This window comes from Cicer arietinum, chromosome 2, assembly GCF_000331145.2.
Source record: "Cicer arietinum cultivar CDC Frontier isolate Library 1 chromosome 2, Cicar.CDCFrontier_v2.0, whole genome shotgun sequence".
NCBI lineage: Eukaryota > Viridiplantae > Streptophyta > Magnoliopsida > Fabales > Fabaceae > Cicer > Cicer arietinum.
Window position 1 is genome coordinate 15,283,874 of NC_021161.2, and position 24,958 is coordinate 15,308,831.

General features: G+C 30.8%; 1 protein-coding gene across 2 annotated transcripts; it reads right to left on the minus strand.

The window, feature by feature from the left end:
- Nucleotides 1-9,965: 9,965 nt before the first annotated feature.
- LOC101503681 (F-box/FBD/LRR-repeat protein At1g13570-like) lies at nt 9,966-17,942 on the minus strand. Of its 2 annotated transcripts, none has more exons than XM_004490255.4 (4): nt 17,758-17,942; nt 10,956-11,796; nt 10,447-10,608; nt 9,966-10,369 (listed from the first exon to the last, which is right to left on the minus strand). In XM_004490255.4, the coding sequence occupies exons 2-4, from the start codon at nt 11,787-11,789 to the stop codon at nt 10,064-10,066; spliced, it is 1,302 nt and encodes a 433-aa protein (XP_004490312.1). In that variant the 5' UTR covers nt 11,790-11,796; nt 17,758-17,942; the 3' UTR covers nt 9,966-10,063. The 2 variants fall into 2 exon arrangements, with proteins under 2 accessions (XP_004490312.1, XP_027187397.1); XM_027331596.2 differs by having other exon boundaries at nt 10,198-10,335.
- Nucleotides 17,943-24,958: the final 7,016 nt, after the last annotated feature.

Here is a 24,958-nt window from a genome sequence, read left to right on the forward strand (position 1 = left end):
TTGATCTAATTATTTGCTATACGATTGCTACTTGATTTATTTAGATACATTCTATGACTTTTGATACATCTTTAAGAACTGTTAAAGAATCAATTTTTTTAAAATCTTTTATTACGAAAAGATTTTATATTCATATTTTATGGTTGTTAATTTATTATTTGGTTTAATTTTGTTGTGGGATGAACTGACCCCTTACACCAATATTTAGGTACTAATGATATCAAAAGTCGTATGAATGATGTTTGATTGGTGCACGCGCGTGGGAAAATGAGACCTTTACCTTAAAAATAATATTTTTTGTATTACTAAAAAATTTGTCGTGCATTGTAAAGTTATTTACTTTTCATTATTGACTTTTAATAGAAATGCGGAAGTGAGATTTTATTTGCTGGTAAATAATTAAATGTAATTAATTTCAGTCAACCTTGCTTATTTTGAATTTCAATTAAAGAGACTTTATTTTATTTTGGAGCATAAGTGAATATTGATCTAATATCTGGAATATTAATTTTGCAAATAAACGAATAAATAATATTTTAGTAAATTGCATTACATTCTTTTACAAAAAAAAAAATATCAAGTCATTTTCTGACGCATCTTTAAATTATTACACGATGAACTACTTCTAAAAAAAAAAAATTATAGTTATTTCTAAAAGAAAACTAATATTTTTAACTAATTTTTGAAACCAAATTTTGAGTTCGGGAGTCGATTATGCGTAGGGAAGGTATTAGCACCCTACGACATCCGTTAAAAAACGGTTACCTATAATTAATTGTGCAAGATTAATTTTAACTTAAGTATATTTATTTTTCTTTACTATTAAATATGAATAACAATTATTACTATATTTAAAATATGATTTTTGAAATAAATATGTACTTAACAAATAAAGGACAAAAAAAGAAATTTTTATTTATGTGCTTGACAAGAATATGATCTTGCTCCTACGTATCTCCCGGTGCGATGGAGAAATCAAAGCTACGTAGTTCTTGATGTAGAAAATGTTTATGTGTTGAGTGTGTTTTAAAGAAAATTTGTTTTGTGATAAAAAAATGTTTTGACAAAATAGAATAAATAAAATAGTTTAATTTGAATAAATACCTTAAAATACGAGTTTTAAGACGAATCAGGTTGTACAACTTGTGTCCCAAAACTCAAGGAATAAAGAAGATGTCACATCTAATTTAATCCTCTAAAAATATTTTATTGTTCTCGATTTTTAAATTGAGTTTCAAAACCACCAAGTAGTACAACTTGTGTTTTAATAACTCGAAGATAAAAAAAGTTACATCTAATAAATAAATCGATTTTAGATTAGTTCATTAAGATAAATAAATGAATAAATAAATAAATAAAGAGAGTTTTAGGACTATCAAGTTGTACCACTTGTGTCCTAACAACTCAAAGATTAAAAGATGTCACATCTAATTAATCTTTTAAAATTCGATTATAAATATTCTTTGCTTTTTAAAAAAAATTGATGTTAAATATGAAATAAGTTTAAATAATTCTGCAAAATAAAGTCAGTAGTAAATTGCCTTTTTTAAAAAAAATTGATGTTAAATATGAAATAAGTTTAAATAATTCTGCAAAATAAAGTCAGTAGTAAACACACACAAAATGGTAAAAAAAAATACATGGACTTGTAATATGATCTATTAAATAAATAAACATTTTAATAGAAAAACATATTCAAATGTGAAATCTTTCAAAATAACTTTTAAGTAAATAAGTGATTGAAACAAAACTCTAGTAATATAAAGTAAAATTCCATCTTTCAAATAAAACAGTTTTAGCTTCCAATCTAGTAATATAAAGTTCGAAAAGCTATAAATGTGAAGATAATGAGAAGATACATGCCTTTTCAGATACTGGTGAAGACAAAAACGGTGGTGTACGGTGGAAGTTAGAACGACGGTGATGCCTCCTATTTCTTCTTCTCTTCCTTTTTATGTGTTTTTTATCAGTATTAATCTCAGATTTTTCCTCCTCCAAAAAAATGTCTCTCCTCTTTGTAAAAAAAAGATGTATTTATAGAGTTTTTTTTTTTTTTATCTGATTAGTTGATTTCTGGTCTGCCTTGACCTGATTTGATTTTTATTGTAATTTATTTTTGGCTTTATTTTTGGTTGTAAATTGATTGTAATTGTAATTTAAAAATTATAACTTGATTTAGCATTGTAAATTGATTTAGCATTGTGTCCTTATTGTAAATATAATTACTTCCTTTTTTAATATATATTTCCCTTTTTAGTTTATTTTTAAATAAGTTGGACAAAATTAGGGTACTACATGGGGTTGTCAGGATGTTTAGGAAGACTGACTTGGAGGGTGAGGTGCTTTGTAATTCAAGGTATTTGAATTAGTGGATTAAAATCTTCTGAATGAAGGGACTGAATGTAACTAAGTAAGTGGTGAACCAGGATAAAGCTATGTGTCAAATTATTTATGCCTTTGTTGTTTGCTGCTTCTGAATCTGATTGCTTTTTATCTAAGTAATTCATAAAAATCAACCAACCTTCATCAAATTAGCAAAAAGTTATCAACTTTAGCAAACACAATTCAACCTCCTTCTCGTGTTTGCGCTTTCAGTTCTTAACCTAAGCATCTTATTCATAAAAGAGCATAGCATCACTCAAAAATAAAAGTAAAGAACGTTATGTCTGTTGGTGAAAAACGTTGTCTTTGCTGGAAATTCAAGACAGAAAAATCTTTCACATATTGAAGGCAAATTTAAATGCTTTTAAGTCAACTTAGTGATGAAAAGGAAAAACTTTGATGTTAAAGTCAAGTTAAAGAATATTGTATTTAAGACCCTTGGATAAACAAATTTGATTGAAGAATCGTGAAAAAACATTATTTATGGTACCAAACAAAAAGAATATGTCATTAAGGCTTTGAATGATCGATATTTGGTTTCCAGATTTTATTTAGACCAATATGAGCAAACCAAGTAACACTTTGAAAAGCAAAGGATGACCCATTAATTGAAGGGAACATTCTCTTTGTCCTACCCCTTGCAAACAAAAAACGATAACAATCAAGTACAAGTGATAGTCAACATTTTTTCCTTTCCCAATGCTACTACACCAAACAACTTTGAGGTGACAAAAGCTTCAGATTTCGCAACCACCACCCATCATTCCCAAAAAGCAGAAGAACGTTCTTCTATGTGAAACATCTCGTGCCAAACATCTCTTATCTCCAACAACAATTTGAAACTCTCATTATCTATAAATATGGATGTGTTTATTGAACATGAAAAGCAAAAGTCTAAGCTAAAACATCATCAAATACTTGTTTTATTCTCAAGTTTCTTACAAGACTCTTTTTGATCATACACGCTTCAGTTTCTGATCTTCAAGCTCGAGTTTCATATTTTTGAGTGTGATGATTCACTTCATTTACTTCCCCAGATTTTTCTATTGAGGTTGTGATAATACAGGTTGAAAGCCTGTTGAGGCTTTGATAATACAAGTTGTATTAAATCAGGATGTGATCTAAAGAAAGTTGTAAAAGTGCTGAAAGAACATTCTATTCAGCAAAGTAGTGGGAAATCTCACATGGTGTGAGAACTGGACGTAGCTCAAGGTTAAGGTTGAACCATGATAAATTTGTGCATGATTCTCTTTACCTTAATATTTTAATTTTGCACATTGATCACACTATATCATTGTCATTTATATTTTTCATTATACCCTTATTCAAGTGATAATTTGAGATAGTTGTTTTTACTTTAAATTTTTATAAGGTCGTAGTTCAAACCATTTTGCTTGTGACACAAAATATTATACTTCACAAATGATGTTCAATTAGATGTGGTTTTAATTTGACTCAATCAATATAACTCTTAAACACAACAGTTTGACTTAAATTGATATTCCATGATACTAGAAAGTGAGATGCTCTGACGTCCCATTAATAAAACCTAGTTAACTAATAATGAATATGTCATAAATAAACTGACAAATTTATGTCAAATAAGTAAATGCACAAAAGATTTATACAAGAAAGTGTATGTGATTCAAAAAAAAGAAGACCACATGTGAATAATGTGTCCCAAGTAAAAATACATCAAAACAAAATCAACAAACGAAGACATACTAACAAAATAATGGACGCCTGGGCAAAATATTAAGAAGGGTATATAAACAAAACCTATTTGACGGTCGATGTTTCATCTTGCTATGAGAATCCTTGGGAGTCACGAGAGTATAAGAAGAAATACTTAGTTCCTTAGTAACAATCTTCTCATTTCTAGGTCCAACCATTACCCTGTCATCACGTCCCCGATACACACCTCAAAATTTTTGAGGTAGGCCTAGTTCCACTTACTCACGTTTTTGCAAAATGCCATGAGACTTGTGGTGCATGGTAATGTCTATAGACATCCCTATCTAATGAAAGAGTAACCTCATGGAGATACAAACATCACACTCTCATCTAACACCGCTCATGTTAGGACATGTATATATATATACATACATACACGTGAGTGTGTGTTGTGTCTTGTCGTGTCTGATGTAATCATTATGTTATGCGTCGAACTTCCAATGTCTATCATCGTCGTCCTCATCAATATCTATTATATATATTAAAATAGACTCATACATCTAATTACGACATGTCATCAAACATTGTGCCACCTCATTTAAATATTGTCACATAAAAAAAACTCTGATGTGGCACATCTAACAAGCACTCTTCCTCTTTCATATTATCATACTTACAATTTGTTTTTAGCATAAATTTTATTACTTTTTTCATATAATATTTTGTAGAATTATTCATATGTCATAAGTTACAAATTACAATAAAATAAATATCAGTTATTCGACATTCATTGTTCCTCCATCATTATTGATAACGGTTTTTCTCTTTCTATGGTTTTAACTCTCAATTAATATATTGAGTCATTTTAAAAGTTTCTCAACAGATAAATACATGACTATAATTAGTGTAAGTTATTTTACATCTCGAAATAGGAAGACAATGGCATATATGATCATTTACATGTTTTCAAACTTTTTTTTCTTTGAGATAAACAAAAAGTGTGAGAATTCTTACATTTTTTTAGTTTACATCTTGGTTTCTCAACAAATAAATATATGACTATAATTAGTGTAAGTTATTTTATATCTCGAAATAGGAAGACAATGACATATATATCATTTACATGCTTTCAAACTTTTTTTCTTTTAGATAAACAAAAAGTGTGAGAATTTTTACATTTTTCAGTTTACATATTTGAGCTTTAATTTGATAGAAAAATTTGTATGTCATCTAAAATATTGATATTGTTATGTATAGTTATATATTAAAATATATTTTTATGGCTTATATTTCATTACATAGTATATGTATGGTTATATACGTTGAAACTTGAAATATGTATGGTTATATAAGTTGAAGCTTGAAACATGTTTCTAATACCAATACAATCCCTTAAATTTTAGTGATACTAAAGTTTCTCACCTCATTTTTAGACATATTGAGTCAAAGAGTGTAATACTTAACTTTCTAAGATTTTCTTAGATGATGAATAATAGATAATTTATGTCTATGAGATAGACCTATCCCACATTTTTAGTTTCTATAATTATTTAATTTCTTCAAATTGAATATTACATAGTATCATTACTAGAAAAAAAATATTTTAATGAAAAATAGTTATTTTTAGTGAGATATATAAAACATACAAATCTATCACATGTTACTTATTAGATAACTAAAATTAATATTTAAATCAAATAGAGGGATATAATTATACCATTGTTGATATGGACTTAGGGAAAAATTTATATATTTTCTAAAATATTGATATTGTTATATACTAAAACATATTTTTAACTTTTTTCAAATAGTAAATAGTTTTTTTTGGGTACAAAATAATAAATTGTTTCATTACTAGGAAAAAAAAATTATTTTTCATTACTTTTAATTTATGTCAATCATTTATATGATAATATTTTACATTATGAATCTTCTGCATAATTATTTTATTTAATGGTGAGTAATGATTTATTTTTCTCTCTCGTCTTATTATGCATTTTTTTAATAATATTTTTTGATATTATTATTATGCATTTCTCATTACACTCAAACTATGGCAATCAATTGCACTTAACAATTATTATTTATTATTCATGTAAAATTATTCAACTTAGTGGTAAGTAATAATTTCATACGTTGAAAATTTAATTACTCATTCAAGTTAAAGAAAAAAACCACCGAATCACAAATATTGTCACGAAAGCTCTTTACTTAACCATTTGTATTACTTCCTTTTTTTTTTTGTATATATGTCTTTCAGCATAACTTTTTTCTTTTTAATTTTTTTAATTTTATGATACAAATCGTTTTCTTTTCTTTAACTAATATATATTATTTTGGATCCATTGACATTTTCAAATTCTTAAACCACAAAATGATTTTTCTTATATGATATTTGACATTTTCAATACCTTTATTCCTTATGCTTTCTCAATTCAAACCATCAATGCATCATGAGCATTATTTTGAAAACATTTTAATATGTGTTGAAAAAAGTGTTAAAATTTAAAAAATTCATATATAACTTATATACTTTAATAAAAATAGAGTTTATGATTATCAATTATATAATTTATCCTTTAAATCATGGTTAATATTTTATATATATATATATATATATATATATATATCACCATATAAAAAAAAATTAAATTTAAACTCGCGCAAAGCGCGGGTCATATTCTAGTAATATATTAAAACAAATCCCAAAATTATTATGTTGATGCATCACATCCTTATATGTCATGTAACACTAATTTTGTCATATCATTCAATAATATGATTTGATATCTCTAGAATTTATTTATTTTTTATTCATCATTCTACTAATTTTTTGTCTATATCTCTATAATTAAAAAATCAACAATAAAAAATATAACTCCCATTATAAACTTGATTTAATTGATAATTACTTTTTTAATTCATTGCATATAAAATACATCATAATATTTTAATAATTAAAATGTAGCAACCATAAATTACCACAAAATATATACAAACATAATCATCATATATTAAAAATCAATAATCAAACTTATGCACAAACAATCCAATGAAATTTAAATTAAAATAAAAAAATTGAAACACGACCATTTAAATTAACAAGACTTTGCAAAAAAAAAAAATATTAACAAGACTTCGTAGAGGATTTACAGCCGTAGGTTTGATTGATAATATTTTAAAATGATGTCATGCCTATATAGATGTAATTTTCAAATGATGCAGAAGAGACTTTTGCTAGAACCCTCAATTTCTATACTTCCAATCTTCTCCCCTGCCATGAAAGTGAATAGATTCTAGATTTTAATTGAAAATGTTTACATTTTAAAACTATCAGTCATCTACAATCTATGTCATGAAAGGTGAACATATGAGTTATTACTTTGGGTCACAGTTGCCTCTTTATTGCGTTTAGGTAAGAAAAGGATTACAATCCATTTTTCTTTTGTTAAGTGATGTCACTATTTATCTGATTTTGCTAACTAAGAATTGTCATACTCTCACTTTTTCTACTACATACATTAGGAATTCTGAAGTTTGTAACCATCAATGTTTATTAATCGGTTTTTCTTCTAGTAATATGTGCACTAGCTTCCAGATGATTAAATACACTTTTCATTGTATCTTTAAATTTTTCTTCATTAAATGGCATAGGTGACACTACTTTGGGCCAATTTGATTCCTTTTAGTGACACAAATTCGCACGAGACCACCTTTGTATTTTGAGTTAGTTCTAGTCAGTTCTATTTTACTTTTTCGGCATCTATATGAGTAATCTAACTATTTATTTTGTGACTGCTTTTATTCTGTATTTTAAAGTAAGGATAAAGAGTGAACTTAATTTCACAAACTCAGTTCAGAGTATAGAAAATGTGTCAAAAACATTATTGAAAAAGAAGCACAATGGTATGTGAATACCTGATAGGTTTGTGGTTTCTACAAGACTACTATGTTTTGGTAAACCATGAAGAGTGAATATCCTTATTGCTTATGAAAATTGATGAACATGTGGAAGATCAAGCGAATTCACGTCATCCTCAAGAAGATTGTGGGAGATCAAGCGGACTCACGTCATCTTCAAGAAGATTGAAACTAGTAGAATACATGAAAGACTTGATTGTTCTTAAAAAGATGACATAACAATTGATGTATTCATGTACTGGTATTTTGTGAATGCATATCAATGTTAAAAAAAATTGATTAGACAAAGTTGTTTTCCTTTATTAATGTATATTTTAGTTACAACTTGATAATGTAAACTCTTGTTTATTTCATTTAATGTTATAAAAAAAATTTAATTAATGTTTCGTTATTTTAAACAATGATAATTAATTATCAATAGAATTGTATTTGAAAAATTATTGCCTAAATGTAAAGAAGGCAATATAAAAAACTATCCGGCTAATATTTGCACAAATGTGGAATAATGGTATAAGCAAGGTTTATATATTTATTGACTTAGACTAAAAATTGTTGCCTAAACTTTATGACAACGGTTTAAATTAGTTGCCTAAAATAGAAAAATGTAGTGCAATTGTGGTGTAATGAATAGGCCACAATTCCAAAAACCTGTGGGTTACAATCAACCAAAAAACCGTGGTTTCATTGCAGGTTTATAGCAACATATTTTTTTATTCACGGGCAAAAGTAAAAAAATGTGGCCTATTAGAATAGGCAATGGCCACCTCACCACACCTGTTGCCAAACCGTTGCCTTATGTTTAGGCCACATTTTTTTTGTTTTTCGCCACACTTTTTTGTTGTTGCCTAAATTGAAAAATGTTGTAGTGAGATAAAAAAGTAAAACAAAAATAAAAATAACGATCTTATAAAAACCATTGCATTCAAATATGTCTGAAATCAATGATTGCAAAATATATATTCTATTTTTTGTAGGAATAGAGTATTCTATAATGATTGAATATTTAAAATAAAATAAAATGTATACAAACAATCACTCATCTTTTTTAATCATATTTTTAGAGTGAAAATCACTCATTTTATTTTAATCTTTTTAATTGTGTATACAAACAATTACTCATCTTTTTTTAATAATATTTTTTAAAGTGAAAAACACTCATTTTATTACATACTTTTTTATTTTTTCATTTCATTTATTCTTTTGTTATACAACCAACTATTCTTATAAATTAAAAAACTTAAAAATATTAAATTTTTTTTTTCTGATCAAATTGATTTATTTATACACCATAAATATTACTTTTAATTTTTTTTTTAAATTTACATTAAAGTATTTTTTTTTTTTTTTTACAAATTACACTCAGAACGCGGAGATTATATTCTAGTGGTGAGTAATATCCTCAAAATATACCACAAGCAAGAATTGCAAACAGAAAGCTAAGATGCGTACAAATATAAAAGTGAGAATGAGGTGTAAAATCGCACTATATATGTTCAACACAAGTAGCCAAATTATTCAAAACATCCTCATTCCTCAAACTGCTGTGATTATTCCACCACCTTCCACCATTGCGCAACATCAATTACCATGATTATTCTATAATCGTGCTTATGGACACATTAATTATTTCCACAATATTTTTTCTACCCATATAAAAAATTATTTCTTTTATTCTACCCTAGAAAAAATTATTTCTTTTACCATAAAAAAGAAATTAATAAATCATCAACAACATTAAATTTAAAACCACTAAAGTTGATAAACAAAGATGAGAGCCAAAACAATTGACAAAACAAAGATGTAACATTTTGACATTATGTGATTCTACCAAACATAATTGAATAATAATGTTGGTCATTGTAATTTTATTCCAACCAAAGTTAAAATATAAATGGTTTAATAAAAAAATATTTCATTGTTGCTTGAAAAGTATTTAATTAGAAACTAATGTCTCTAATGATTCAAAAGCGAGTGTAATTTTCTAAACATCAAATAAGAGTTCGAGTAGAACCCAATATATTATCCCAATCAAATTAATTAAAAGCACATGGTACATATTCGTTGAAGGAATTTACACCGGAAGAAACTATTGAATCTGAGTGAACTCAACTAGTGCTTTTTGTGATGCTCGTTTCATCCTTAACAAGTCTTGTGAAATACTAAACAACACAAGTGGTTCTAACTGTTTAAAACCACCACCAACTTTAAAAGTTAGAGTCTCTAACAACGGACAATTTGCAAGTATCAACCGTATCAAACACAATGCATATTTAAACCTATATCCAATCTCGATCCTCACTGTACGAAGTTGACCAAGGCAACACCCATCGCATTCTAACTCCTTCAGCTGGTCCGACTCTTGTTCGTCAACATAATCAGCAAATTCATAACTCTAAATAATAAAAAGTAAAATGAATCAAAATATTAAAATGAAAAGACTAGTTATGAAGCATAGATATTATTGTTCACCTTTATAACAAGTTCCACCAGATTAGGAGTACTTGGCAGTACACTAACAATATACAAAAGTCCTTCTCTTTCGCACAAACTTGTGCCAGCAAATTTCAGATACTCTAAGGAGCTAAGTGAATCTAGCAGTGACTGCTGAATGGCACCTTGAGCAGACAATATCTATGCAAACAAACAACAAAACTATGAGACATATTTGTATACTAACAATTAAAGAAAAAAACTTTCAACATAAATATTGAATTGGACCATCAATCAAAATGCAACATTGTTTCTCTTTCAAAGATGCAATAGAAGAGTAAGGAAAAGTCTTTAAAAGTGCAAATTTAGAGGTCAGGCTAGAAAGAAGTGGTGAGAAAAATAATCAAATTGACATCAGAAAGAACATATAAATCATCACACATAATGTACCATTAGACATTTAGACCTAGGTTTCATTTTTACAAACTTAGCTTAGTAGCCTATATTCCCGTTGCAAAAAAATCACTACAGTTATGTAGTTTTCTAACCTTATAGTAGAAATATGTTTTCATAACAAGCCTCCGAATTTTCGGCAAACTTTGGATCAAACAAGATGCCCTAACAGTCTCATCATTTTCGTCCCAACGATCCAAGAGTGTGAAATCAATCAAATTCTTTGCATTCTTCAGACTAATTGTCTTGATATTATTACCTTCAGAGTTTATGCGCAGGACTTTAAGAGTAGGAGCCGAGAAATCAATACATTCAAAACCAGAACAGAATGAAATGGTGAGCTTTTCAAGTGATGGGCAACCAGAAATAAGTTTCTCAAGTGCACCAGACTCAAATGTAACAAGGTGTAATTGAAGGTCAAGCAATCTTTTAAGGCCACAAAAATTAGGCGGAATTGACACTTCAAATCCATAAAGTTCAAATTTAGTCAACTCCCAACAAGAGAAGACATAAGATGGCATTTGATAGGATAATGTTTCGACACCGAGGTTCAAAAGTTCAAGAACTTTAATGTCACTCGTTGACAAAAACATAATCAACTTATCAAGGCAATCAATTTGCATGAAGTCTGAAGGTAAGCAAAGAGTAAATTTATATAGTGGCCCACTGTAGTGCATAAGAACTTTCATCATAATTCTCGAAATTTCAGGGCCTTGATGATGCAACTCGCACATATAAAAGAACTCTTCATCAAACCTAAGTTGCGGGACTGAAATCCACATATACCTCCACTTTCTTGACAGAATACTAGTACCAACTAGTTCTCGAATGTTCAAGTGTTTTAGTATGCCATCAATAACATTACATGGTAAGTCGGTTATTCGATCAATGTGATCACCACAATCAGCCTTCTTCTTGGACTGAGGCATAAGCAAACTGGAAATTTAAGCAAAAAGTAAATATTGTGAATAACATTATAAAGAACAGTAAGTTATTGCAGCCATATTCAACCATGGAATGAGATCCTCTGAGTTTGGATTTCCAATTGCACAATGTACAATCTCAAATTCTAATCATACGGTCTTAACTTTTTCATCACGTGAATTTCTTTCTTTTTAAAAAAATGTTTTTGAACAACATGGATCATACTGTTAAAAATCAACTGCGGATGATTACTATCCATTCAACCATATATAAACACACACTTATGCGCCTATATGAGGCAGCATTACCTCTAAACTCTAAATCTAAAAAAAATCTGTTGAAAATAAAATATTATCATGTAAATAAATAAAATATCTGTAAGTATTCCTATCATTATGTGTATTTATTACTCATTGTCTATATAACGAACTTCCGTTACGTACTTGAAACACAATTCAACATGTCTCTCAATATTCGCTTCTCATTCAATATGGTATCCATAACCTATTGAGAGAAACCCTAATCTTCAACTACCGGATGGATCCACTGTCTCTAGTGAGAATTTTTTTTTTTCCAGCAAACCATGTTCTCAACTTCGGTTTCCCCCCTCCCTATTTGTGGTACTATTTTCCCATTTTTCCCAACATCCTACACTTTGCCGCCGCCGCTCCCTTCGACAATTTTCCGGCGAACGACCACTTCAGCAGCGTCGTACACCCTAGATTGGCCCATCCATCAACGCACGTCGTCAACAAACCTCTCACGCACCCACACGTGCCCAAACGCTTCATGCGCGCCAGCTCCACACACCACCTCCTGCCACCGCTCGTGACGGCGTGTCCGACACCTGTTTACCACGCAACCTCTCTCTTCACACTCGCCTCAACCTTCTAATTCCATATCTGCCTTGAGTTTTCAGTTTCAAGTCATAGATATATGTGTTCCAGTTCAAATTAACCCTGTTTCCCTGGTTCGAACACGTTTTATGGCATGCTTTACTGAAACAAAGAGCATTTTTACCAACTACATCACCTCTCCTCTCTTTGTAGAAAAATTATGAATCAAATTATGACACTTGGGATGCCGACATCAAACTATGGATGCTTGGTCAAGGTTACGAGGAACATCTCACTAAAAATCCTGAAAAGGTGGTTGCGGTTGAAACTTCAAAATGGAAGCAACTAGATGCTCAGTTGTGCAGTGTCATTAAGTCTACATTCCATCCAAACGTCAAACCGATTTTCCGTCTACATCTCACGTGTGAATCAGTTTGGAGTCAGGCAAAGACACTTTACACTAATGACACTCAACGTCTCTATGGATTTGCCACCGCTTGCTGAATATCATTATTCTGAAGACAATAGATGATTCTATTTCTACATATCTTGACAACATTCATAGTGTACTTCATGATTTTAATGAGTTTCTCCCTTCTGCTGCAAGTAATCCAATTGAACAAAAGAAGGTGCTAGATCAACGCAACACCTTCATGCTTCTTGCACTTCATGGTTTGCGGCAGGAGTACTCTACAACTCATGATCAAATTTTAGGGTCTGCTACTGTTCTAGATATGTCTACTACCTCAGTGATCCTTCTTCGAGTACCAACAAAACATCCAATAGAATCCTCTATTACTTCAGCTTTGGGTGACGCTGCTACCCTTGAATCTATGAGACATGATCAGAGTCGCTCTCATGTAGGACTATCCAATTCTAAACCTTGTCTCAAATGTGAGCATTGTAATCGACTTAGACACACTATTGATCGTTGTTGGAAGTTGCATGGCAATCCTTCGCCTTCGATAAATGCATAACTCAACTTGATTCTTCTGCCACTATTCAGACTACACCTTCTCCACAGGACTCCTCGACAAGTTATGAAGATTTCCTCGGTGGGTTCAGAGTCATCCTTTATACTACTTCGGTTGCACACATTGATAATTCATTTGTTTACCTCTCTCATTATTCTTCTCTTGTCCCTTAGGTTCTTGATTCAGGTGCGTTTGATCATGTCACTGGTAATAAAGGTCTCTTTTCTTCTCTCTATAAATCTGGTTTTTTTACCTACTATAACTTTTGCTAATGACTCTCAAACTCGGTCTCAAGGAGTTGGCACAGTCCAAATTCTCCCTTCCATTTCAGTTGCATCTGTTCTCTATGTACCTGGATGTCCTTTTCATTTACTTTCAGTTAGTCGATTAACTCGGTCCCATGACTGTATTATTACTTTTACTAATGATAATGTTACCCTGTAGGACCGGAGCTCGGGACTGACGATTGGCGTTGGTTGTGAGTCTCAAGACCTCTATTACCTTTATCATCCAAGATGTGCTCTGCCACAGATTCCCCTCATACTATCTATGTTTAGTTAGGACACCCAAGTCTTACCAAACTTCAAAAATTGGTGCCTAGTTTTTCTAAGTTGTCCACAATACATTGTGAGTCGGGTCGATTAGAAAAACACACATGTAACCATTTTCTGATAGAGACAATAAAAGGGTTTCGTCCCCTTTGCTTTAGTTCACTATGACGTTTGGGGTCCTCTGTATCTACTTTAGAGTCTAAGTATTTTGTTACTTTTATTGATGATTACTCTCGTTGTACGTGGTTATTTTTAATGAAAAATAGATATGAATTGTTTTCTATTTTTGAGTAATTTTATCAAGAAATTAAAATTCAATTTGGTGTTTTTATTCATACTTTACGAAGTGCTCGGGAATATTTGTCCCATCAATTTCAAAATTTTATGGCTTTCAATGGTATTATTCACCAAACGTCATGTCCTCATACACCCCAACAGAATGGGGTAGCCGAACGCAAAAAATCGGCATCTCATTGAAACTACCCGAATCTTACTTCTTCATGGTAATGTTCCATTCAGTTTTTTGGGGGATGCAGTCTTAACGACATGCTACTTTATCAATTGTATGTTTTCTTCTGTCTTTGATGGCAGTATCCCTCATTCAGTCCTCTTTACCCATACCCTCTTCACTCACTACCTCTTTGTGTCGTTGGGTCCTCGTGTTTTGTTAACAATTTATCTGCTGGACTCGACAAACTGTCAGCTCGATCACTCAAGTGTGTCTTTCTCAAATATCATTGGTCCCAAAAGGACTATCATTGTTATTCTCATGCACTACACCGATACGTTACATCAACTGATATTACCTTTTTCGAGTCTATACCATATTTAGAACCGACCCATCAGGACATTAATCCCGAACCTCCTCAAGTAGTTATCCCTATTCTGCCCACTCTTGTTCCTCTTTAATCTGTCGAGTCTGCCCCCAAACTCCATGACCACTACAAACATATGATCGTCGTCGTCCACCCTCCGTTGTGCTTGTTCCTGTTCCCATTGCAAACTCTCCTCCGACGCCACCACTACATCCGGCCCTACCACTTGAGCATGACCTTCCCATTGCTCTTCGCAAGGATATTCATAGAACACGTAATCTATCTCCTCATTATATTGATTTGTGTTATCGTCTTTCCACCTTGAATTACACTTGCTTGTCTTTTTTGTCTTCTGTTTCTATTCCTAAACGTCAAAGGAAAGCATTATCCATTATAGTGGGTGTGGTGCAAAACCGAGACCACATTCGTGATCGTTGCGATCTCATCTTTCATTCTCAACCCGAATCACAAAGGGATATACTCAAATTTTTGGGTTAGATTACAACGATACCTTCTCACTTGTTGCCAAAATTGTTAGACTGTTATTCTCCATTGTAGCAATTCGACATTGGTCTCTCCATTAACTTGACATTAAAAATGCCTTTATGCATGGTGATCTTGAAGAGGAAGTTTATATGGAGCAACCAACAGGTTTGTTGCTCAAAGGAAGTCTTCCACCATGGTTGTCGACTACACAGGTCCCTTTATGGTCTTAAACAATCTCCTAAAGCTTTGCTTGGCAGATTCAACACGGTAGTACAAGAGTTTGGTATTATTTGTAGTGAAGTCGATCGCTCTGTATATTATCGTTACTTAGCCCAATGGTGCATCTATCTTATTGTTTATGTGGATGACACTGTCATAACTGGTAGTGATCAGCAAGGAATACTCCACTTGAAACATCTTTCAAATCAATTTCAAACTAAAGATCTCGGTAAACTTTGTAATTTTTTGGGTATTGAGGTAACCCAATCCAAGGATGACCTTGTAATTTCACAAAGAAAATATGTTGTGGATATTCTTGAAGAAACGAGTCTATTAAATGTCAAACCAATTGATACTCCTATAGATCCAAATGTCAAACTCCTACCTAATCAGAAGGAGTCTCTATCAGTTTCAGGAAGATATAGGAGATTGGTTGGAAAATTGAACTATTTCACAGTCATCTGTCCTAACATTTCTTTCATTGTCAATGTGGTAAGCCACTTCTTAAATTCTCCTTGCCAAGAACACATGGATGCTATAATCCGGATTCTTAAATACATCAAAAGTGCACTTGGAAAAAGTCTCATTTATAAAGATAGAGGACATGCTTAGATTGTTGGTTACTCAGATGTTGATTGGGCAGACTCATTCATTGATAGATGATCCACTTCTGGGTATTGTGTACTTATCAAAAGAAATTTAATATCTTGAAAGAGTAAGAAACAAAATGTTGTTGCAAGATTCAGAGCTGAGGTAGAATACAGAGTCATGACACTAGTAACATGTGAGCTCATCTGGTTGAAACAATTATTAAAAGAACTTCAATTTGAAGAGACCAGCTCAATGACACTAACATGCGATAATTAAGCTGCATTGCACATTGCCTCAAATCCTGTTTTCATGAGAGGACCAAACATATTGAGATAAACTGTCATTTTGTTAGAGAAAAGATCGAATCGAGCAACATCGTCACTAGCTTTGTCAATTCTAATGATCAGTTGGCAGATGTTTTTACAAAGTCATTGCGAGGTCTTAGAATTAGTTATATATGTAGCATGTTTTGTATATTTGATTTATATGATCCAGCTTGAGGGAGAGTGTTGAAAATAAAATATTATTATGTAAATAAATAGAATATATATATAAGTATTCCTATCATTACGTGTATTTATTACTCATAGTCTATATAAAAAACTTCCGCCGTATAGTTGAAACATATAGGTTATTCAACATATCTCTCAATATTCTCTTCTCATTCAATACAATCTATTTTGTAATTGCTAAAACAATGTGCAGGAAAATTAACTGCAACATCCAACTAGTAGAATAAGAACACATGCTTAGAGAAATGATTAAACTAAAGGCAAAATTTAGACGATAAAAACTAAGAAATATACTAAAATTCGTACACAAGATAATAAATTGCACCGAGACATTTAAAAATAATTCAAATGATTATGTATGGGAATATCACTTAACTGTGATTGTTAAAGTTTGTAGATAAAGTTTTGAGGCATACATAAAAGCAAACACATAAAAGAGTCAAATTATATAAGAAGTGTTCTAACCTATTCCAGCATGAATTAAGTTTAAGAAATTCAAAAAAATCAATCATTACTTCAAAAGATTCAAAATATAATGCTTGAATAATGATTTAGAAACTTCAAGATCGAGTTGGTTTCAAAAGATTCCAGATTTGGGAACCAGTCAAGTTCCACAAGAGTCAATATGAAAGAACGGTATTCAAACTCTATTAAAACTTTGCGGTAATTTTTCACACATGTACAGTAAAATAATTGTAAATATAACTAGTTTTTAATAAACTCTATATACTTAAGAAGGGAAAATAACCTTATTTGAATGGTTTCTTTAGTAACCTAAATTTGGAAGAGAACACTTTTGAGTTGATATTGACAGAGGAAAAGAAATACACCCACAAAATATTTCCAAAGAATATGAATTAGGGTTTGATAAATGAAATTGATGGATTCTAATAATTAAGTTTATAACAAAGAAAAATGAAGTAATTTAAATCCTTATGTAACTGCTAAGTAATTGAGAGAGTCGCGGTTAGTTATTGTGATTGGCTTACAGTTCAGACTATGTTGAATGCATCGGCTGGTGGCGTGTGAGAGCAATGTGTGCCTTTGCGATGTGGTGGTGGAAGGCCGTAGAAAGGAAGTGGTGACAGAACTGTGGAGCGAGGGAAGAAATAGAAGATACGCAACCCTGGCTGTGGAATTTGAATTGTGAAACTTTTGTGTTTTTACTTAACTTTTTGTTGTTGTTGTTGTTGTGAAGCAGGTATTTAAATATATTTTTTATCTTTTAATTTGTTGAAAATTTAAAAATAACTTTTAGTCTTTATTATTTTAATTTTTGGGATTTTTTTAGTTTTTATTATTTTGTATGATATAATATTTTTATTAATTATGTGTACTTATTTGATATTTATGAGTTACATGAAATATTTTTTATGTCATTGTTGTTATTATTAGTTTTATTTATATGTTAAAATTATTACAATTAATTTTTTTAATAATTTAAAATATTAAAATAATTACATGTTTAAAATTTATTTATTTTATTTTAAATATTTAATATTATTTTCATATTTAAATTTTAAATATTATTAATTTTAAATTAAACTATTGAAAAAATTTATTTTGTTTTATTTATATACTTAAATATTTAAAATTTATTTATTTTTTCCAACAATAATTTAAAAACTTTAAATATTTATATAAAATACTTACAAAATCATTTATTATATATTTAATAGTTTAATATTTAAATAATAAAACTAATTACAATAATAATAACATAGAAATTATTTTATTCAATTAATAAATGTCACGTCATTAATGAGAGTTCCACAAGATTAAAATCATAGGGACCAATAAAATTTTAAGAATTTGTTAATCTTTAAAAATTCGGTTTGAGCCAATTAGTGGGTTATAAAATATATTTGGCCCAACTGCATTTTTATTTTAGTTTTATGTGAAGTCCAATTTTGACCCAGTTTTATTTATTTATTTTGGGGACAATTATTAGACACATTTTATAAACTTTGAATTTAGGGTTCATTTTATGGGTATTTTTCTATTGAAGAGCCATTTAGGCTATCCTGTCGAATTTAGTCACAGCTACAATCTCAAATTTTCATGTTACATACTAATATCAAATTAAGCATACACAGACTAATGACATACAAGTCCCAGTAAAAATACTCAACAATATGAATGTAAGTTGAGACACAATATCAAGTTATAAAAATCACACACTAACGAATTGTTTAAGTTCTAATTTGAATCATGTCATGAATGACCACTGATTGTTTCAAATGACTCTATGACAAATGACGATATTACAAATCAACACAAATTTTAGAGATGAAATTATAATTATCATCAACTTGTAATCTTTGCTGCACATCTTGAGAAATTAACAACAAATGCAAGTCAATATAAATTATTGCTAATAATGAGGATATAAAATACCGTTGAACAGACTAAACATAGTCATCTTACTTTTCTCCTCCATGCTTAATGAATGATTGTACAACTTGCTATCACAATTGTTGAAATAGGTTGGAATTGAACCTGCTATAAACAAAAATCATATTTTAATAAAACACAAATGAGGAGATAATTAGGAAAAACAGAACAAAGAAAAGTAATAATAATGGCACTCCATCAAACAGAAAAGAGAAGTTCATTATTCTTACCAAATCAAGCAGAAATTAGTAAGAGCAATGACACCTCAAACATCAAGACAATGAAGATTAATTTGAATTGGAAACAACTAACACAAAATTAACACCACAAGCCAATTATATTTGCTTGATTGAATAATTACTAAGTAACAAGTATTTACTAAATGTATCTAATCATCATAAAACTTAATTTTAAACAACATAAAATTTAAAATAGCAACATATAATTATGTGCATACCTATAATGTGTATTTGATCAGGTCTACAAGGTGCTCTTCATTTGGCCATAATAATGAGTCTAGAATCTGAAGGCATAGTATGTATGTCTCTTGCTCTCTACATGCCAACCAAATGATTAATAAAATGACTCAAGTATCTAACAAAAACACTAAGACAACACCAACATTAAAATTTGACACTAAATTGAAATATATTTGGATTTACCAGCATAGACAAAATTAACATCATCAAGCTAAAACAACAACATCTTTAATAAAGACTAAAACAACAACACCATTAATAAATTGAAAGACAAAAAATAAGGCACTTTGTGAGTATCTAATAAACATAAATAATAGATAGTAATAAAGAATAAATTAAAAGTAAAAATTCATACATTTCGTAAAATATGGCGTCAACGCTGTCATTATGTCATAGAGTCAAATGTAGTGAGTCAAAAGTGTGATCCCAAATAATACAAAAAAGTCAAACCTGAAATAGTTGGAACTAATTAATTATTACAAAAATAAAAATTGAATTCTCATTTCAAAAACTTCAAATTAGAAACAACTAAAGAGTTGGGAATGACATACACCAATTTTAATCAAGCACAACCAGATGGTTGTGTCTATGGATGTGATGATGAGCCACCTCAAGTTGCATTTCCTAGTGACATACCTTGGAACTCTATAAAATAAAAACATCACAGTTTATTAGATATATACATATTTATGAATTGAAAAATAAATATACATGAATAATTTTACCTGCTATAATTTCTTCAAAAAGTTCGACCTCTTCCATGAGATTCAAGTCTTTGAAGTATGTGAAGGAAGGTTTCAACCAATTTTGAGTATAAATTAATGTCTTTGCCATTTTTTGTTTTAGAGAGCTCTTGAAGGTTTCTATTACTCTATCCCCAGCGCTGAAAGCGCTTTCAAACGCAACTGTAGAGAATATATTTAGCTATTAAGGATAAAACTGGGTACTGAGCTGAATTATGTTTCCCCCAAGTTAAGATATCAAATTTATCACTCATTTTCGCACACTTACTAGCAAGATGCCCCTCGAGCTCATTTTGTTGTTCAATTGCATCTTTTCCTTTTAAATGGACTTCAAATGCTTGTGCCCTTGCCATTTGAGAAAGATGAGCAGCAGCAACAAATGTTTCATCATTAGAAACATTTTCGCCGGTATTTGGATTTGGTTGAGATGAACTATTTTTTAGGTCATAAGCCTTCTTATACCAATTATACAGATTAGTTAAATTTTCTTTTATAGAGGTGAGCAACTCTTTAGCAAATGTTTCTTTAGTTGCATACATATACTTAAAAAAACCATTCAACATATTTTAACTTATAACGCGGATCAAAAGCTACCCCAAAATACAGCAGCTGCTTTTTTTTTTTTTTACATTTCCTCAATACTTTTCATATTTTGCCATCATATCCACACCCACATTAGCAAAAACATTATTTAAATTCAAAGAAGCAAAATCTAGTCCACAATAGATTGCAGACATTTGGTGAAAAGTTGTATGAATACTCACATGTTGTGAGGTAGAAAACACTCTTGTTGCCTCATAAAATAACTTCAAAAAAGTTGCAAAAACCCGATCAATATCCCAATCAAAATTACTTGGGGGACCAACGTCTCCAAAAAACTCCTTGTAACTAGAATCCTCTTCTTCAAGTTTTTCAAAAGCTACTTGAAACTTGTTAGCATCCTCCAGTGATCATAGCATTTGGGCACATGTTTCTAGATTTATAGTTTGGTATTTTAAAAACTCTTTATAGCTTAGATTAATATTTTTAGTTTGTTTCTAAACTTTGGGTCGAATTTGAATTATAATTTTATAATTTGCATTTTAATTTTACTATTTGTATTTTGACTCTTTCTCGCTCTGTAGGTCATAACTTGAGCTCTGGATATCGGATTGGCGCATATGAGTAGGCGTTGGAAAGCTACAAATCCGAGCTACAACTTTTGTGTTGGAAGAAAAGACCAATTACGAAATTTACTGGGCCTAAATTGCATATTTCGTAATCTGGTCTTTTGTAATAATTTTAATTAGCGGGTCACTTGTTTTTAAACCCTAAAGCCCAATATCAAGTACTATATATTGACAGTTTTGTTTCTTTTCTGAAAACGGAAAAATTAGGATTCAAATTGCTATAAGAAATAAACAGTTTTTATTTTAATTTCATGAAAGCCTAATTTTATAAGATTAATCTACGAGTTCAGAGTCTCATCAACACCTTGAGATTCAGGTTACACTGTCAATTGCGATTCATGATTATATTCTTGTTTATTTGATTATATTGATATTTTGATTGCTTAAATTGAATTTCAATAGGATTGATTAAATTTATTTGACAGGATTTGGTTTCCGTTTCTAATTTAATTGAATTATGATTTTGCGACGCTTGATCGTTAATTGTAATATTTTGATGATTGTGATGCGTAATCCAATCAAAGAAACCAAATTCACATTGGATTGATTACACTTGTTTGATCAATTCTATAGTCAAATAAGAATAGAATCACAAATTAGAAATTAAACTCATTGATAGAATATGTGATAGGTTTGAAACTCGAATAAGTGGATTAATTGTTTTGCTCATCTATTAAATCAAAAATCTAAAAAAACCCTTTTTAATTTCAATTTTCAATTCGGTTATTATTATTATTATATCAAAAGTCCTTGCGAAATGATTCGACTTATTACCTCTATTTACTTTTTATCAATTGTATTTGACCCTTGTGTGACAACCGATCAAATTGGCGCCGTTGTCGGAGACTCTATGATAACAATATTAACCGATATTAACCCTGTGTTTCAGGCAACTGTCTCAGATTGCTCCAAATTCCTTCGTTTAGACTCTTTTTTCAATTTTTAAAATTTTTCATATTCTCCAAAAATTCCAAAAAAATTTGTGTTGCCTTTATTTGATTTTTAGATATTTTTGGTGCTATTTTTATATTTTTTTGATTTTATTTGATAGAGTTTTCGATTTTTCACTTCAGTTTTAGCATTAGGGACATTGTTGGAATTTTTAGAAATTGTGATTTTGCATTGCATTGTTATGATGATGCATGACTAGGGCTAGTTCTGTGAATCTTTATTCTCTTAGAACCTGAAATAGATAGGACATTTCATTTATGTCGTAGACTTAATAGAGCTGCTAGTGTTAACGAGTCAGAGTCAGGTACTAAAATTGATAACTTGCTTCAAAATATGGCTGATGTGAATAATAGAACCTTAAGACAACTCGTTGCACCTAATGTCACTTATAATGCATTATGTATCACATATCTTAAAGTTACTGTACCATTTGAACTTAAATCTGGTTTAATACACTTGCTTCCAAAGTTTAATGGTCTTGCACGTGAGGATCCTCACAAACACTTGAAGGAATTCCATGTTGTGTGTTCCACCATGAAGCCTCAAGGAGTCACATAAGAACACATTAAGCTGAGAGCCTTCCCATTTTCACTCCAAGATGCTGACAAGGGCTGGTTATACTACCTTCAACCAGGTTCTGTTACAAGTTGGAATGATCTCAAGATATTATTTCTAGAAAAATTCTTCATTGCCTCAAGAGCTGCTTTAATTAGAAAAGAAATATATGGCATCAAGCAGATTGACAAGGAATCATTACATGAGTATTGGGAGAGATTCAAGAAATTAGTGTCAAGTTGTCCTCATCACCAGATTTCTGAACAATTGCTCATCCAATATTTTTATGAATGCTTGCTACCTATGGATAGAAGCATTTTGGATGCTGCTAGTGGGGGAACACTTGTCGATAAGATCCTAGAAGTGACAAGGGCTTTGATTGAGAACATGTCCATTAATTCTCAGCAGTTTACAACTAGAAGAAATTCAACAGTGTTGACAAAGGGTGTGAATGAAATTCAAGCTTCTTCCCACAAGAATTTAGAAGGAAAACTTGATGAGCTTACATTGTTAGTAAAAAAATTGGCAATAGGTAAAACCCAAGTAGTGGTATGTGGTATTTTCACTTCTCTAGAGCATCCTTCAGATTCATGTCCTACATTGCAAGAAGATCCAATTGTTGCTGCTCCTCAAGCATATGCAGCAAATATATACAATCCTCAAGCCAACTATGATCTATCATCTAGCAGGTACAATCCTAGTTGGAGAAACCATCCCAGCCCGAGAAGGGGGAATTCATCTGCACAACAGCAACCTAGGCACCAACAACAAAATATTCCTCAACAACAAAACAATGCACCTTCATTAGAGGATCTCGTTAAGCAGATGGTTGTCCAGAATCTCCGATTTCAACAAAGAACATATTCCACCATTCAAAATTTGGAAACAAAGATTGGTCAGCTAGCCACTTCAATCAATCAATTGCAGACTCATGGGTCAAACCAATTACCTGCACAGTCAGTAGTAAATCCAAATGCTCCCAATGTCAGTGCAATTACATTGAGGTTTGGGAAAACTGTTGAAATACCAAAGGTACCTGAAACTGCAGTGAAAAATAACAAGGTTGCTGAGGATACTTTGATATCTGAAACTGTTGATGTTGAGCAAAATATACCACTTCCTTTTCCTCAAAGGGCAGTGAAGATTAAGAAAATGGATGAGGCAAGTAGGGACAACGAGATCCTGGATACATTTAGGAAGGTAGAAGTGAACATTCCCCTCCTTGAAGCAATTAAACAGATTCCAAGATATGCAACTGAAGGATTTGTGCACACACAAGAAAAGGTTAAAAGGTAATGAAAGAGTAAACATGGGGCGAAATGTTTCAACCCTCATTTAGTCCATGCCTCAGAAATGCAAAGATCTAGGAACTTTTTCCATTCCATGTACAATAGGCAATATTCAATTTAAAAATGCTATGTTAGATTTCAGAGATTCCATTAATGTTATGCCTACATCTATTTTGAACTTTCTTGCTCTTGGACCTTTACAGAGTACATGTGTTACCATTCAATTGACGAACAAGAGCAATGCTCGTCCCACTGAACTTGTGGAGGATGTACTTGTTCGAGTTAATGAATTGATATTTCCTGCAGATTTTTACATTCTAGACATGGATGGAGAGAATAAGTCCAACATGGCGCCTATCATCTTAGGCAGACCATTCTTGAAAACTGCTAGAACAAAAATTGATGTGCATGCTGGAACTCTATCCATGGAATTTGGTGTAGCATTGTAAAATTTAACATCTTTGATGCTATGAAACACGCCATGGAAGAGCATTTTACTTTTCAAATTTAATTGCTTGTTGATTTGGTTGATGACACTTACCCCAATATGTTTGCTACTGATTTTCCTTCATTGTCTAGTTTTGATGATACTTATACTTGTGAATTCTGT